General features: G+C 39.1%; 1 protein-coding gene across 1 annotated transcript in view; it reads left to right on the top strand.

Moving 5' to 3' along the window:
* The window catches only part of LOC124605297, a 242,634-nt gene that overhangs the window by 146,832 nt on the left and 81,348 nt on the right, over positions 1-14,454 (top strand). Inside the window, exons 10-12 of the mRNA XM_047136878.1 lie at positions 305-408; positions 493-636; positions 1,990-2,086. Of these exons, the coding sequence (XP_046992834.1) occupies positions 305-408; positions 493-636; positions 1,990-2,086 (345 nt within the window). The remainder of the gene's footprint in view (positions 1-304; positions 409-492; positions 637-1,989; positions 2,087-14,454) is intronic.

Here is a 14,454-nt window from a genome sequence, read left to right as displayed (position 1 = left end):
GTTATTTGCAACTGTTTTGTGACATTCCAAGCACATTAATAAAAGCACGTTCAGTTGTTATTGATTGAGAATTATTATACGTAAAATGTACTTAATGGTAATATTATGCACAAGAGTTGTATAGGTAATATCCTCTTGCTAATGGAATTCTCATAACATATAAAGATATAAACAAAGAAAATTTGTGAGTTCACTGAGTGGATGGTGGTGATACTAGTACAAATAACATTTGGCATTTTTTTAAATCCTCTTTTGTTTTTCACTAGTTATTTTACTTATTTCCAATTCCTTCATTTTCAAACAGAGACTTCATTCCAGTCACAGCAAACACAGCAGGAAGTGAGGCTGATTCTCAGGCTACTTGTGAAAGCAAGAGCCTATAAAACAGGCACAAACTTAAGAATAAAGGTAATTAGAATTACTTTATCTTTCTGCTTTTGGTAAAGATGTTTAATACTTCATTAACTAATGAGGAATAATTTATTTTTGCAGATAATTTCATACCTTCGGTCTGACTTGAGACAGTTCCAGGCTTTGGCAGTAGTGCCTAAATCACCTTTGTGCCGACATATCTTGAGTCCTAATTTAAGAGACTATCACTTACCACATGTTGAAGGGAATAAATTGTGGACAAAGGTGATTTTATCTTTTTAGAAAAGTGATATATCTTAGAATAAAATAAACAATGAAGTTAGTTTTCATATGTAATTTGTTTATTTTATAATAAATGAAAATCACCAGTTCTTGTTGTTCTACCAAGAACCAACCGAAGATTCTGTTAATATGTTTATTTTATGTTGTTATTGTTTCTGCATTTGTTGTTGCCACTACTCCACTACCTGCGAACTAAGTAAGTGAATTTTGTTTGTAAAATGCCCTCGAGTAGTATCATAGTGCAGCAGTACATGGCATTTTAAGTGAGATACCGTTGAAACCATGCCCTTAGGTTTTATTCCACCAGTGTTGTTTATGACCCGTGTAACAGAACTAAGCCAAAAAGATAAGTTGCCAAGAGTTGTTAATGAGTTACACAAAATATTTAAGATTTTTAATCATCTCTGTATCCCCACTGCCTTTCTTTTCTTCCTGCTTTCTCTTCCTCACCCCTCCTCCCTCTCACCTCCACCCTCTATGCTTCTAACATTGTACCAGGATCCTACCACTACTATTGCCTTCAAAGTTGTTTCCATGAAAATGCATTAATGATCAAGTTTACCAGTTTTGAAGTGCAGCACTTCAGCATTGTACTTGAATTTCTTAAATTGTCTGAAATCCATGTCCTGTCAGCGTGATTTTTGTTTTTGAGAAGAGAAAGAAGCTGCATTGTATTACAACCAGTTTTACGCAAGTGACTTTGTTGTGTAAAATACTTTGCTATACGTCAGACATTTTATATGACTGGGTAAGTTATCAAAAATTTTAATTGCAGCATTGTAAGACCTGTTGTAATTTCTCCCTGTGCAGATGATGTGGTGTTCTTCAAATGATTGAAGTAACGTAGTGTAACTTTCTTCATTATATTTCTTAACTAGGGACCAAACAAGACATATACTGGATCATGTATTCCACAAAAATGGAACTTTTATTTATTGAACACAGTCAGGTGCTTTGATAAGCTGCAAAAGATTCTATCTGCTAACATTTTATCCTTAAATACTCTTTATCATGTACTCAGTAAACATATGAATTGTAGCACTTTTGATACTCAAGCTGTAATGAGCTAAGTATTCCATTGTTGCACAGGTGAGTGCCAACCCTCGAATACCTTCTCAAAAATGTTTAATATTGACACAAGGAAAGAGACTGGCTGATAGCTACTGGAGTCTGTGGAGTCAGCCTTCTTATAGTGAAGTTTAGCAGTTGCTTACATGTGGGAAATTACATTTAGGCAGTTCTAAGAGCATATACATAAAGAAATATTACATATGCTGGACATAAGTATATTAGCTTTATCGCTTAAACATTATAGAGTTTTCTTTCTTTCTACAGGAAAACTTAAATGAGAAGCAGGCAGAGATTATTCTAAAGTGTGCAGAAGTTTGTAGACATCAGGAACCAAAAGTGTGTCTAATACAGGGTCCACCAGGTGAGTACATTATTTAGTTTTTAAGGTTTAGTTTCTATAATATGTAATATATGTATGAGTTGGAAACATGGGTTAATTGTATACAGTACCAAGATAAAAATTTGGTTGAAAATAAGCTTTGGCCACCAATAATTCATTGTATTGTGGAGTGTATTCTTCTGCTGGAGCTAAGATTTCCTGACGACAGTCACTGTAAAGAAACTTCTAAAGAAATAGAGATTACTGCATAATATGTGTAAAACAAAGACTAGGACTATAGACAGAGGGTTGCCGAATGAAACACATTTGGCTGTCAAGAGAGCAGTGTGTGAAGTCATCAGTGACTACCGTAGCAGAGTATTGTCAAATGATTTTCCATAAAACGCAAAGAAGTCCTGGTTGTATGCAAGGGCTGTTAGTGGTGCCAAAGTTAGTGCCCAGTCCCTAACAAATGAGGCAGGAACTGAAATTGAGGGTAGCAAAGCAAAAGCTGAAATGCTTAATCGTATTTTGAAGTGTTCCTGTGCAAAGGAAAACCCAAGAGAAATGCCCCAATTTAATCCTTGTACCATTGAAAACATGAATTAAATCAGTATTAATATCAGGGTATTGAGAAACAGCTGAAATTGTTAAAATTGAACATAGCTGCTGGGCCCGATGGAATCCGTATCAAATTCTATACTGAATTTGCTCTGAGTTAACGCCTCTTGTAACTATAATCCTCGAACAAAAAAAACATTCCCAATAGTTAGAAGAAAGCACAGATCACACCCATCTACAAGAAAGGTAGTAGAAGTGATTCACAAAACTCTCACCCAATATCCTTGTCATCGATTTATTGTAGAAACTTAGAACATATTCTGAGCTCAGGCGTAATGTTGTACCTCGAACACTGTGCCTCCTCCATGCCCACCAACATGGATTCCGAAAACATTGATCATGTGAAACTGAGCTTGCACTTTTCTCACATGGCATACTGAAAGCTTTGGATCAAGGCAGTCAGGTAGATGCAGTATTTCTTGATTTTTAATAAGCATTTGACTCAGTACCTCACCTACGCTCACTGTCAAAAGTTCGACCGTATCGGGTATAAAGTGAAATTTGTGACTAGACTGAGGGCTTTTTGGTGGGGAGGACACAGCATGTTATTAGAATGGAGAGTCTTCCGTCAGATGTAGAAGTAACTTCGGGTGTGCTCTAAGGAAGTGTGTTAGGACCCTTGCTGTTCATGTTGTATATTAATGTTCTTATGGACAATATTAGTAGTATCCTCAGGCTTTTTGCAGATGATGAGTTATCTGTAAAGAAGTATTGTCTGAAGGAAGCTGCATAAATAATCAGTCAGACCTTGATAAGATATTAAAGTGGTGCAAAGATTGTCAACTTGCTTTAAATGTCCAGGAATGTAAAATTGTGCACATCACAGAACAAAAAAAATTGGCATCCTTTGCTTATAGTATCAATGGGTCACAGTTCAAATCGGCCAACTCCTACAAATACCTGCCCAGTGTAACACTTTGTAGGGATATGAAATGGAATGATCACATAGGCTCAGTGTTGGGCAAAGCAGGTGGTGGACTTTAGTTTATTGCTAGAATACTGGATAAATCAGTCTACAAAGGGGATTGCTTACAAATCACTTGTTGTGACCCATTCTAGAATATTGCTCAGTGTGTGGTATCTGTATCAAATAGGTCTAACAAGGGATATTGAATGTATATAGAGAGGGCAACAGAAATGGTCACAGTTTTGTTTAATCCATGGGAGAGTGTAATAGAGATACTGAAGAAACTGAACTGGCAGACTATTGAAGATAGACGTAACAATGACTCTAGGAATATACTACAACCCCCTACATATTGCTTATATAGGGATTGTGAGGACAAGATTACAATAATTATAGTACGCACAGAGCCACGCAGTCAGCACACCTTACGTGAATGGAATGGGAAGAAACTCTAAGAACTGGTGCAATGGGATGTACCCTCTACCATGCACTTCATGGTTGTTTGCAGAGTATGAATGCAGATGACATGCCTTAAACAAGGTCCATTTTATAAATAAGTTTTCACAAACCATCCAGAACAGCTTTCGGGCAGCCTTCCAGCCCATTCTAATTCAGATTCTGTGCGTCTCATTGACACGTTGCTATCTCATTGTGGAGTGCTGTGAAACTTTCCCTATGTACTGACTCAACTTGCACCACTACCTATCGTAATCTCATCCAGTCAAAGACATAGTTTTTCAAGGAAAGAGTTATGTTAATGAAAGAAGCGGTGTCGTGTACCAGTGGATGTGTGACAAATGTTTCATTTGTTCCATTGACATGACAACAGCTTCACTCAAAGTGTTCCTGGTCACAGTGGAAGCTCTACAATACAGTGGATATTACCTTGCTTGGCACTATCGTATTTATTGATATCTGTCTCTTGTTGGTATTTTCGTATAAGTTCAAAATTATTTTGTTTATTTCTCTCTCCTCGTCCCAATTCAGTAACTCCTAATCTTCTCTTTTTACTATTAAAAAGAGAGAGAGAGAAGAAAAGAAATTTTGTGTTCCTGTATGCAGCTTGTAATTTGTTTAAAGTTTTTGATGTGTTGGCAAATGTGCCAACACCTTGTAGATAGAGGAGGCCGAAATGCACGCTATCTAACGCAGGCGGGCGTGAATTCTGGAACAGGATAAGTAGTGAATGCTAATAAGAAAAGTATGCAGCTCCTCGAATACTTAACTTTATTCCATCCTTGTGGTACATCGCTCTTGATAATACAAATAAGACTATCTTCAGATACGGTTAATGGCCCCTTGCTAGGTCGTAGTCATGGACTTAGCTGAAGGCTATTCTAACTGTCTCTCGGCAAATGAGAGAAAGGCTTCGTCAGTGTAGTCGCTAGCAAAGTCATCGTACAACTGGGGCGAGTGCTAGTCCGTATCTCGAGACCTGCCTTGTGGTGGCGCTCGGTCTGCGATCACACAGTGGCGACACGCGGGTCCGACATGTACTAAATGGACCGCGGCCGATTTAAGCTACCACCTAGCAAGTGTGGTGTCTTGCGGTGACACCACAGTTTTCTCGTCCTTGTCCTAGCTCTTCCATGCAACTCATTGTTGCTAAATCAGAATCTCCATATATTCCATTGTAATTCCCAGAGGCTTTCCTGAACCTCCATGTTCTCTGCGCTGTCACCTTTCAACCGACTATACCTGCATTTAGTTTACTTCTCCCTATTTGTTTGTGCTCATTATAAAATCTATTAGAGCTTGAAAAAACTAGAGATTTACATTTCCTCTCCATTTGTACATTTGTTAGCAAGGTTCCAACAAACCTCATTTCAGATATTTGTAATTAATAAATAATCATCCATATTTTATTCATTGCAGTAGATCTTCAGTTGATACATAACCACTCTGTGCTATGACATAAGGACAGTTGAAATGTAGTAAAATGTTAACCAGAGGAACATAATGGGAGAAAAAAGTAGTTTGTTTGTGGCAATGAACCAGACTGAAGAAGGCATAATCGTGGAAACTTGGGAAGAGGCTAAGGCCCACACAGCCTCATAATGCTATGAAAAGAAGAAGGGGATATGGAGAGTATAGTGTAAGAAATTAAAAGGAAAAAGTAATTTTAATGGTGAACTGGGAGTGCATGTCCAGGCATCTGGACGTATTTTCTTCTTCCTTCTTCATTTCAGTCAACTAGGGACTACATCAATTCAGCTGCCTCTTTTTCCGAACCGTAACTGACACCCAGTGCTCTTGCATTACTTTAAACTGTTGTTCTTTCTTTCTTTTCTCCACGCCTTCCATGTCTTTAGCCTTGGCTTTTCCTGCAAACTTTTGTGTGTTTGTGTGGCCGAGCGGTTCTAGGCGCTATAGTCTGGAACCGCGCGACCGCTATGGTCGCAGGTTCGAATCCTGCCTCGGGGCATGGATGTGTGCGATGTCCTTAGGTTAGTTAGGTTTAATTAGTTCTAAGTTCTGGGGGACTGATGACCTCAGAAGTTAAGTCCCATAGTGCTCAGAGCAATTTTTTGTGTGTTTGTAGTTTTTATTAAGTGGGTCACGCTCATAGACATCTTTAGGAGAAGTTTCAAGTTCTTGTAGATCTTTTTTAACTTCTGTTAACTATGCCCTTGTGGTTTCTTGAAAGTAGGCCAATATAGTTTTAGATACGCTTTCTGGGCTCATTCATTTCAGTGACCATGAAAGGCAATCCTTCATTTCCAAATCGTGCCACTTCTCCGTGTGCTTTTATAATTCATAGTTGAAATGCCTTCTGTTCTTACTATTTTCTTTGATGGGATTGAGGATTTTTCTCAAAATCTTTCATTCTTTGACTGCATTTTACTCCATTAGACTTTTCCTGTTCATTGTAAGAGTCTCTGCCACATACAGAAACTCTGGTCAAATAAGAGTGCAGTAGTCTTTAATTACGGCATTTAAGGATATCAGCCTCTCATTGTAGATGCCTTCTGTTTCTTAATACGCCATTTCCATTTTGTTAATGCTTGACACGAAGGTTTCTTTTTCTAGTTCATTAGTTTTGGACATGCAGCCGCACAAATAAAATTTCTTCCACTGATATTTCGGCCACATATCATCCAGCTGTCCTCAGTGTAAGTCACAAGACTGAGAACAAGGTGCCATGCATGGCCTTTTATGGCCCACTGTGGTGGTATGCACTTGCGAGTTGCAGACACTGGTTGGCAGCAAAGAGGTACGCTTACACACGTGCCGCCGTAGCGAAGGCGTACAGACTTTTGATTCGCATATCGATGCATGTTTGGCAGTGATGACACCGTGATGACTTCTCTGTAACTTGCCCGTGAAAGGCAAAGGTCCCAAGTTCGAGTCTAGGTCTGGCACACAGTTTTAATCTGCCAGGAAGTTTCATATCAGCACACACACTGCTGCAGAGTGAAAATCTCATTCTGGAAACATCTCCCAGTAGTTCATGGAATGTCCTGTATGAGTACAGTGTTTGGCCATAGCTGACTTGTCTGGCTGTGATAAGCATGTGTGTCTTCGATGTTCCACACATCTAAGCCATGTCTCCTCAGTATCCTTTCTTCCAGGAGTGCTAGTTCTGCAAGGTTCGCAGAAGAGCTTCTGTGAAGTTTGGAAGGTAGGATATGAGGTACTGGCAGAATTGAAGCTGTGAGGACAGTTTGTGAGCACTTGCCCGCGAAAGGCAAAGGTCTCGAGTTCGAGTCTTGGTCTGGCACATAGTTTTAATCTGCCAAGAAGTTTCATATCAGCACACACTCTGCTGCTGAGTGAAAATCTCATTCTGGACTTCTCTGCAGTTTAATTATCCCACGAGCCGGATTCCATGCTTTGTTCAAATTAAAACCATTACCTCTATTTATTAAATTATTAGCTTCCTTGAAGACAGAATCCCAAAAGGAATAGGTGGATGTTAGAATCTTCACATCATTGTAGTTCACGGAATGTCCTGTATCAGTACCAGTGTTCGGCCACAGCTGACTTGTCTGGCTGTGATAAGCATGTGTGTCTTCGATGTTCCACACATCTCTCGTGAACGCTGTGTGTTGTTTGATCTATGTATGTCTTCTCACAATTTCCACAAGGAATCTGATACACACCCACCTTACAAACAGTAAATCATCCTTTACAGAGCCGAGTAAAACTGCAATCTTCGTGGGAGGCCCTAAGATCACCTTAACACAGTGTTTTTTGAGAATACGGTGTATCTTTGAGGAAAGGGCACTCATTTAGGGCAAAAACCCATTCTTTCTCTGATAGGTTTGGCTGTATCCATTGACCTATGTATTTAAAGTTTTATTTCTGCTTGATTTTTCCGAGTTCAACATAATGTTCTCTTAGCACTAATTTTATGTGCATCATAAAGTGAGTCTACTCAAAGGAGATTTGAAATACAGCCTTTGCTGCTTGTCTGTGCAGTTGTTTAAGTTGTTTTGCTGCTGCATCTATGGAGTGTGAAAAGATCACTAAATGATCTGCAAATGCTAGACACTTGATTGTAATATTCATATACTTGTAACCTAACGTTACCCCATTCTCCACTCCTGAATTGTTCATTTCTGCCCACCATTCCCGAATGTTCTTTTCCTTAAACACAGTTGAAGAAGAGAGGTAATAGTTATCTCCTTTTCTCACTCCTGCCCTGATTTCAAAGGCATCAGATGCCTCCTCTGAAGCTTAGGTTGGAGGTGGTGTTGGCCAGAGTTTGTTGGTATATCGGTTATGTGTTGTTGTATTAGCCAAACTCTTCATGGATTTGAAATAGAGTGGTTCAGGCAATTGACTCATACCCCTTCCTGAAATTGACAATGGTCACCTCAGATTCCCTGTTCTTGAGTTGTAGATATGAAAGTGTGGGCTTGAGGCTCATAATCTGCTCAGCACATGATTATCAGTTCCCAAAACCCAGCTACCTTTGTCAATGTGAAACATCCTGGCCTCAGCTTGCAGTTTTTCAGTCACAAGCAGTTGCCAGTATCCCAGTAGTAACCAATCTACTGCTGATTTGAAAAGATTTACTGTTATTATCATCCCCATTAACACAATTTACAGAAGAGCAAATAAAAGTAAAATTACAGGAGCACAGGTGATGAAGTAAAAGAGGAGATTTGTGGAAATTAAGACAGTAAAGATGAGATGGGAAATAAATATATTGTGTGGTAAGAGTTATCACTTGGGTGTCTGAAATTACTTGTAACAATAAGAAGCATCAAGAAGGCTTCAGTGCCTAGGTTCCCATTGATGATGCAGTCCGTGTAGTATGTTAAAAGTGTGTATTGTTTACCTTTCACCATCTATTCTAAGGAAAACTGAAGTGTTCAACCCACTGTACAAACCTGAATATTGTAAAAAAATTTCTTGATGTTTGATGTAGAACTCCGGTGACAAAAAGTTGCCAACTACCAGGACTAGAGGATGTGATGTTGACTAACATGAGAAGCAAGTTGTGTGTCTAAGGTTGCCACTGGCACAAGACATACTTTATGGTGGAGTAGATTTGAGCATTCATAGTACTAGGAAGATTCCAGATGGGTTACATTATGGTCAGACAAATATTCTGAAATCGGATCTTGGATAGTAAGGTGAACCCAGGAGGAGATATAGTCAGATCACATTTTAGTAATGGTAAGTAGCAGACTGAAGTTTGAGAGAATCGTCCAGAAAAACCTTACTAAGATACTGAAAAATGATAAAATTATTTAATTAGCTAGATAAAAAGTCTACTCATGAAAAATTGTTGGGGGCTGCATCGGACAAGATAAGTAGTAGACAAAGTAGATGAAGTTAAGGAATTCTGTTACCTGAGGAGCAAAATAACACATGGGGGATGAAGCAAGTAGGACATACAAAGGAATGATAAGGTGGATTTGAAATTCTTTTTAAGGCTGTAGACACTGCAGCAATGAATACTGCAATAGACAGAAGGGATAGATAGTATTTCTCTGGAAATTTACAAATAATTGGGGGAGGGGGGGCAATGGTAACCAAACTACTATTTACATTGCTGTGTAGATCCTATGAGGCTGGAGACGTACCATCAGACTTTCAGGACAATGTCACCAACACAATCCCGGAGATAGCAAAAGGTGATAACTATGAGAATTATTGCACAGTCAGCTTAAAAATTCCTGCATCCAATTTCTGACAAGAATAATACATAGAAGAATGGGAAAAATGAGTATCTATTAAACAACAGTCAGTTTCTAGAAACATCCCCCAGGCTGTGGCTAAGCCATGTCTCTGCAATATCCTTTCTTACAGGAGTGCTAGTTCTGCAAGGCTCGCAGGAGAGCTTCTGTGAAGTTTGCAAGGTAGGAGATGTGGTACTGGTGGAATTAAAGCTGTAAGGATGGGGCGTGAGTCATGCTTGGGTAGCTCAGTCGGTAGAGCATGTGCCCGCGAAAGGCAGAGGTCCCGAGTTCAAGTCTCGGCCCGACACACAGTTTTAATCTGCCAGGAAGTTGCAACAATCAGTTTGACTTTTGGAAAGGTAAAGGCATCAGAGATAGAGTTCCGATGTTGCACTTGAGAGTAGAAGTAATATTTAAGAAAAATAAGGCATGTTCATAGGATTTTTCAATGGGAAAAACAGGAGTAATCTCCAGGGAAAGACAGATAATACACAATATGTGCAATAACTAAGAGGGAACAGTAAGAGTGGAAGACCTAGAATAAAGTGTACAGATTAAAATGGTTGCAAGACAGTGATGGAGCTTCTCTCCCTCCCTTACTGTTCAGTCTATACGTTGAAGAAGCAATGACAGAAACAAAAGAAGGGTTCAAGAGTGTGATTAAAGTCCAGGATGAAAGAATCAATGATAACGTTCACTGATGAAACTGCAATCCTCAGTACAAGTGAAGAGTTATTACAGAAATTGTTAAATGGAATGAACAATCTAATGAACACAGCATATGGATTGAGAGCAAACTGAAGAAAGAAAAAAGTAATGAGTAGCAGAAATGGGAATAACTATGAACTTAACATCAGATTGGTGACCACGAAGTAGACAAAATTAAGGAATTCTGTTATCTGGGAAGCAATGGAGGATGAAGCAAGTAGGACCTAAAAAACAGACAAGCACGGGCAGAGAGGGTATTCATGGTTGAAAGTAGTCTGCTAGTATCAAATATAGGATTTAATTTGGGAGAGAAATTTCGGAGAACGTAGTTTTGGAGCACAGTGAATCATGGACTGTGATAAAACCAGAAAACAAAGAGAATCGAAGCATTTGAGATGTTGTGCTGTAGAAGGTTGGAAAAAATTAGGTGGACTGGTAAGATTAGGAATTAGGAGATTTCCTGCAGAATCAACAAAGAAAGGAAGATATGGAAAACACTGACAAGGAGGAGGACAGACTGACAGGACATGTGTTAAGATATCAGGGAATTACTTCCACGGTACTGGAAGGAGCTGTAGTGTCCTGTACTTCCATAGTCATGTATTTGTTTAATACAGCAACAGGGTAACTTTACTTGGTTTCATCAGTGGTGATGTGAACAAGCACAAACTGACTCTCTAGCAGTGCAGACCACAAGACTTAGTTTTGCTGCCAGAATGGTGGTGTCTTGACTGTGATCCTGTTAATCAGCACACTCGACAGTTGATGGTGGACCAGACAGTAAAAAACTCTAATTTGGTACATGGATGGTGCACCATGTGGCTGATGCATCTGACTCATGCTCAAGGTTTGAAGTGGGACTGTACGAAACATCGATTAATTTCATCAATCACATATATACACACAGTCAGTATTACACACAGAAAAACAGTAAATTTTTACTTTAAACAAACCAAGCTTCATTTCAAGTGGTACTGCTAACACATTCCAGAATGAGATTTTCACTCTGCAGCGGAGTGCGCGCTTGGGTAGCTCAGTAGGTAGAGCACTTGCTCGCGAAAGGCAAAGGTCCAGAGTTCGAGTCTCAGTCCGGCACACAGTTTTAATCTGCCAGAAAGTTTCGTTTGCTAACACATTGTTCCAAAATTTGGAATTCTTTGTCCACAAATTAGTGTGAGCAACAATTTAAATTCATAGTTTTGTTAACGTCAGTATCAATCAAAAACGAGCCTGGTAGAGATCAGAATATGATACAGCATGATTTTTTGGGTTGGGCATGATAATTACACACAAAATGTTCATTTCACATAGCATTTGATTACCAGTATTCTTTGTTGACTGAACAGTGATTGAAGTTTAGTGACTAAAAATGATAAACCTGTAGCCGAACAGAAGTAATGATTAAAACTGACAAATTAACAGTATAACCCCACGTTTACGTTTCTGGAATTAACGTTTTCCTGCCGTTTACGACATTTTTTTATTGGTGCCATCAAATTTCCTATGACCACAATGTTAATTTGCACCTGATATTGCTTCAGCATATTTATAATTTTCCCACGCTTTACGTATTACAAAAAAATGCCTGTGGAGAAAACATAACACTGTCATGATATTGGCCATCCAGTGATATTTACAAATTTTATGTGGTTCAGTTTCTTGACACCACAACACTCCACTTAAAAGATTTGAACCGGTAAATGCGTAATAGTTTGAACAATTCATGCCGTATCTCCCGCCACTGCCAAGCTCTACTTGGCGTGCTGGCTGATGGGAGTAACTAGGTTCATTCGAATGAAGATATTGTGACCAATCGCAACCATTTTGTGATTGTTGTAATCATCATGATACCTTTGTCAAACCATATTTAGCTTGTTTCAGCATATGCCGCTTGGAGCGCTAGTTAACACCGTCATTCACTTTGCAATGCTCAAATGTTTTTAGTTTAAAAACAGTGCCACTTGTGTATTTTATTCATGCTGAGCAAAATGTGTTTCAAGAATTTATTCTGATTGTCAAGTGCAGTATTTACATATGTATTTTTTTGCAATTTTACACAAACAAACAACATGAGTGATTGTTTGTGTGTGTGTGGTCTTGTGCATAACTGATGAGGCACAGTACCCGAAAACTTCAAAAGGGCAACTACAGAGCAAGAGACGCAGAATAACACATATTCAAACATCACACAAAATACTTACGTACATATTTGCACTTGACAACGAGAAAAATTTCTCGAAATGCGTCATGCTAAGCATGAAAAAAAGTGTAACCAGTGCAGTATTCCATTATTTAAATATCGAATGACAGCTACAGACTTTCAAAAACATCTATTATGACATATGAAATTGAGTCAAACATTCCTACTTCCCAGACAGTTATCAGTTCAAGTTACATCAACAGTTTTTATTAGATAATAAACCTTCATTATATAATAAACAAGTCCCTGAAAAGTCTTTTGATGCCTGTTGTGTACATATATGAATGAATTTGCAAACTTGAAAGAGTAGCAAAAGTGTTGTACATGTAAAGACAATAGTCTTTAATTATAAAAAGGTTTGTGTGATCTGAGGTTTTCCCGGCATACAGGCTGTGTTCCGCATGAACGGTTACAACAACTGGCAGATAAAACAGGCTTTAAGACCACAACTGTTTTGCTACTCTTTCAAGTTCGCAAATTCATTTTTTACACATCATCACTGCTTTTGTGCGAATTTTATTGCCAGCTGTTGAATTTAGTCTACGGACCTATTCCTTAACAATGATACAGTGAAACCCCACTTTTACACTTTTCAAGGGACTTCAGAAAAATGGTGTAAAATGCGGGAAAATGTAAAATTTGGGAAATAATGATTTATGCTGTAAAATTTGTGTATAGGATACCTCCTTGCACTTTATGTATCATATATGTACAGGGCTATTACAAATGATTGAAGCGATTTCATAAATTCACTGTAGCTCCATTCATTGACATATGGTGACAACACACTACAGATACGTAGAAAAACTCATAAAGTTTTGTTCGGCTGAAGCCGCACTTCAGGTTTCTGCCGCCAGAGCGCTCGAGAGCACAGTGAGACAAAATGGCGACAGGAGCCGAGAAAGCGTATGTCGTGCTTGAAATGCACTCACATCAGTCAGTCATAACAGTGCAACGACACTTCAGGACGAAGTTCAACAAAGATCCACCAACTGCTAACTTGATTCGGCGATGGTATGCACAGTTTAAAGCTTCTGGATGCCTCTGTAAGGGGAAATCAACGGGTCAGCCTGCAGTGAGCGAAGAAACGGTTGAACGCATGCGGGCAAGTTTCACGCGTAGCCCGCGGAAGTCGACAAATAAAGCAAGCAGGGAGCTAAACGTACCACAGCCGACGGTTTGGAAAATCTTACGGAAAAGGCTAAAGCAGAAGCCTTACCGTTTCCAATTGCTACAAGTCCTGACACCTGATGACAAAGTCAAACGCTTTGAATTTTCGGTGCGGTTGCAACAGCTCATGGAAGAGGATGCGTTCAGTGCGAAACTTGTTTTCAGTGATGAAGCAACATTTTTTCTTAATGTTGAAGTGAACAGACACAATGTGTGAATCTGGGCGGTAGAGAATCCTCATGCATCCATGCAGCAAATTCACAATTCACCAAAAGTTAACGTGTTTTGTGCAATCTCACGGTTTAAAGTTTACGGCCCCTTTTTCTTCTTTTTTTTTTTTTAAAAAAAAAAAAAAAAAAAAAGTCACAGGGCACGTGTGTCTGAACATGCTGGAAAATTGGCTCATGCCACAACTGGAGACCGACAGCGCCGACTTCATCTTTCAGCAGGATGGTGCTCCACCGCACTTCCATCATGATGTTTGGCATTTCTTAAACAGGAGATTGGAAAACCGATGGATCGGTCGTGGTGGAGATCATGATCAGCAATTCACGTCATGGCCTCCACTCTCTCCCGACTTAACCCCATGTGATTTCTTTCTGTGGGGTTATGTGAAAGATTCAGTGTTTAAACCTCCTCTACCAAGAAACGTGCCAGAACTGCGAGCTCG

Source organism: Schistocerca americana, chromosome 3 (genome assembly GCF_021461395.2).
Source record: "Schistocerca americana isolate TAMUIC-IGC-003095 chromosome 3, iqSchAmer2.1, whole genome shotgun sequence".
NCBI classification, from domain to species: Eukaryota; Metazoa; Arthropoda; class Insecta; order Orthoptera; family Acrididae; genus Schistocerca; species Schistocerca americana.
Note: the sequence above shows the minus strand (reverse complement) of the source record. Positions and strands in the feature narration are given on the sequence as shown.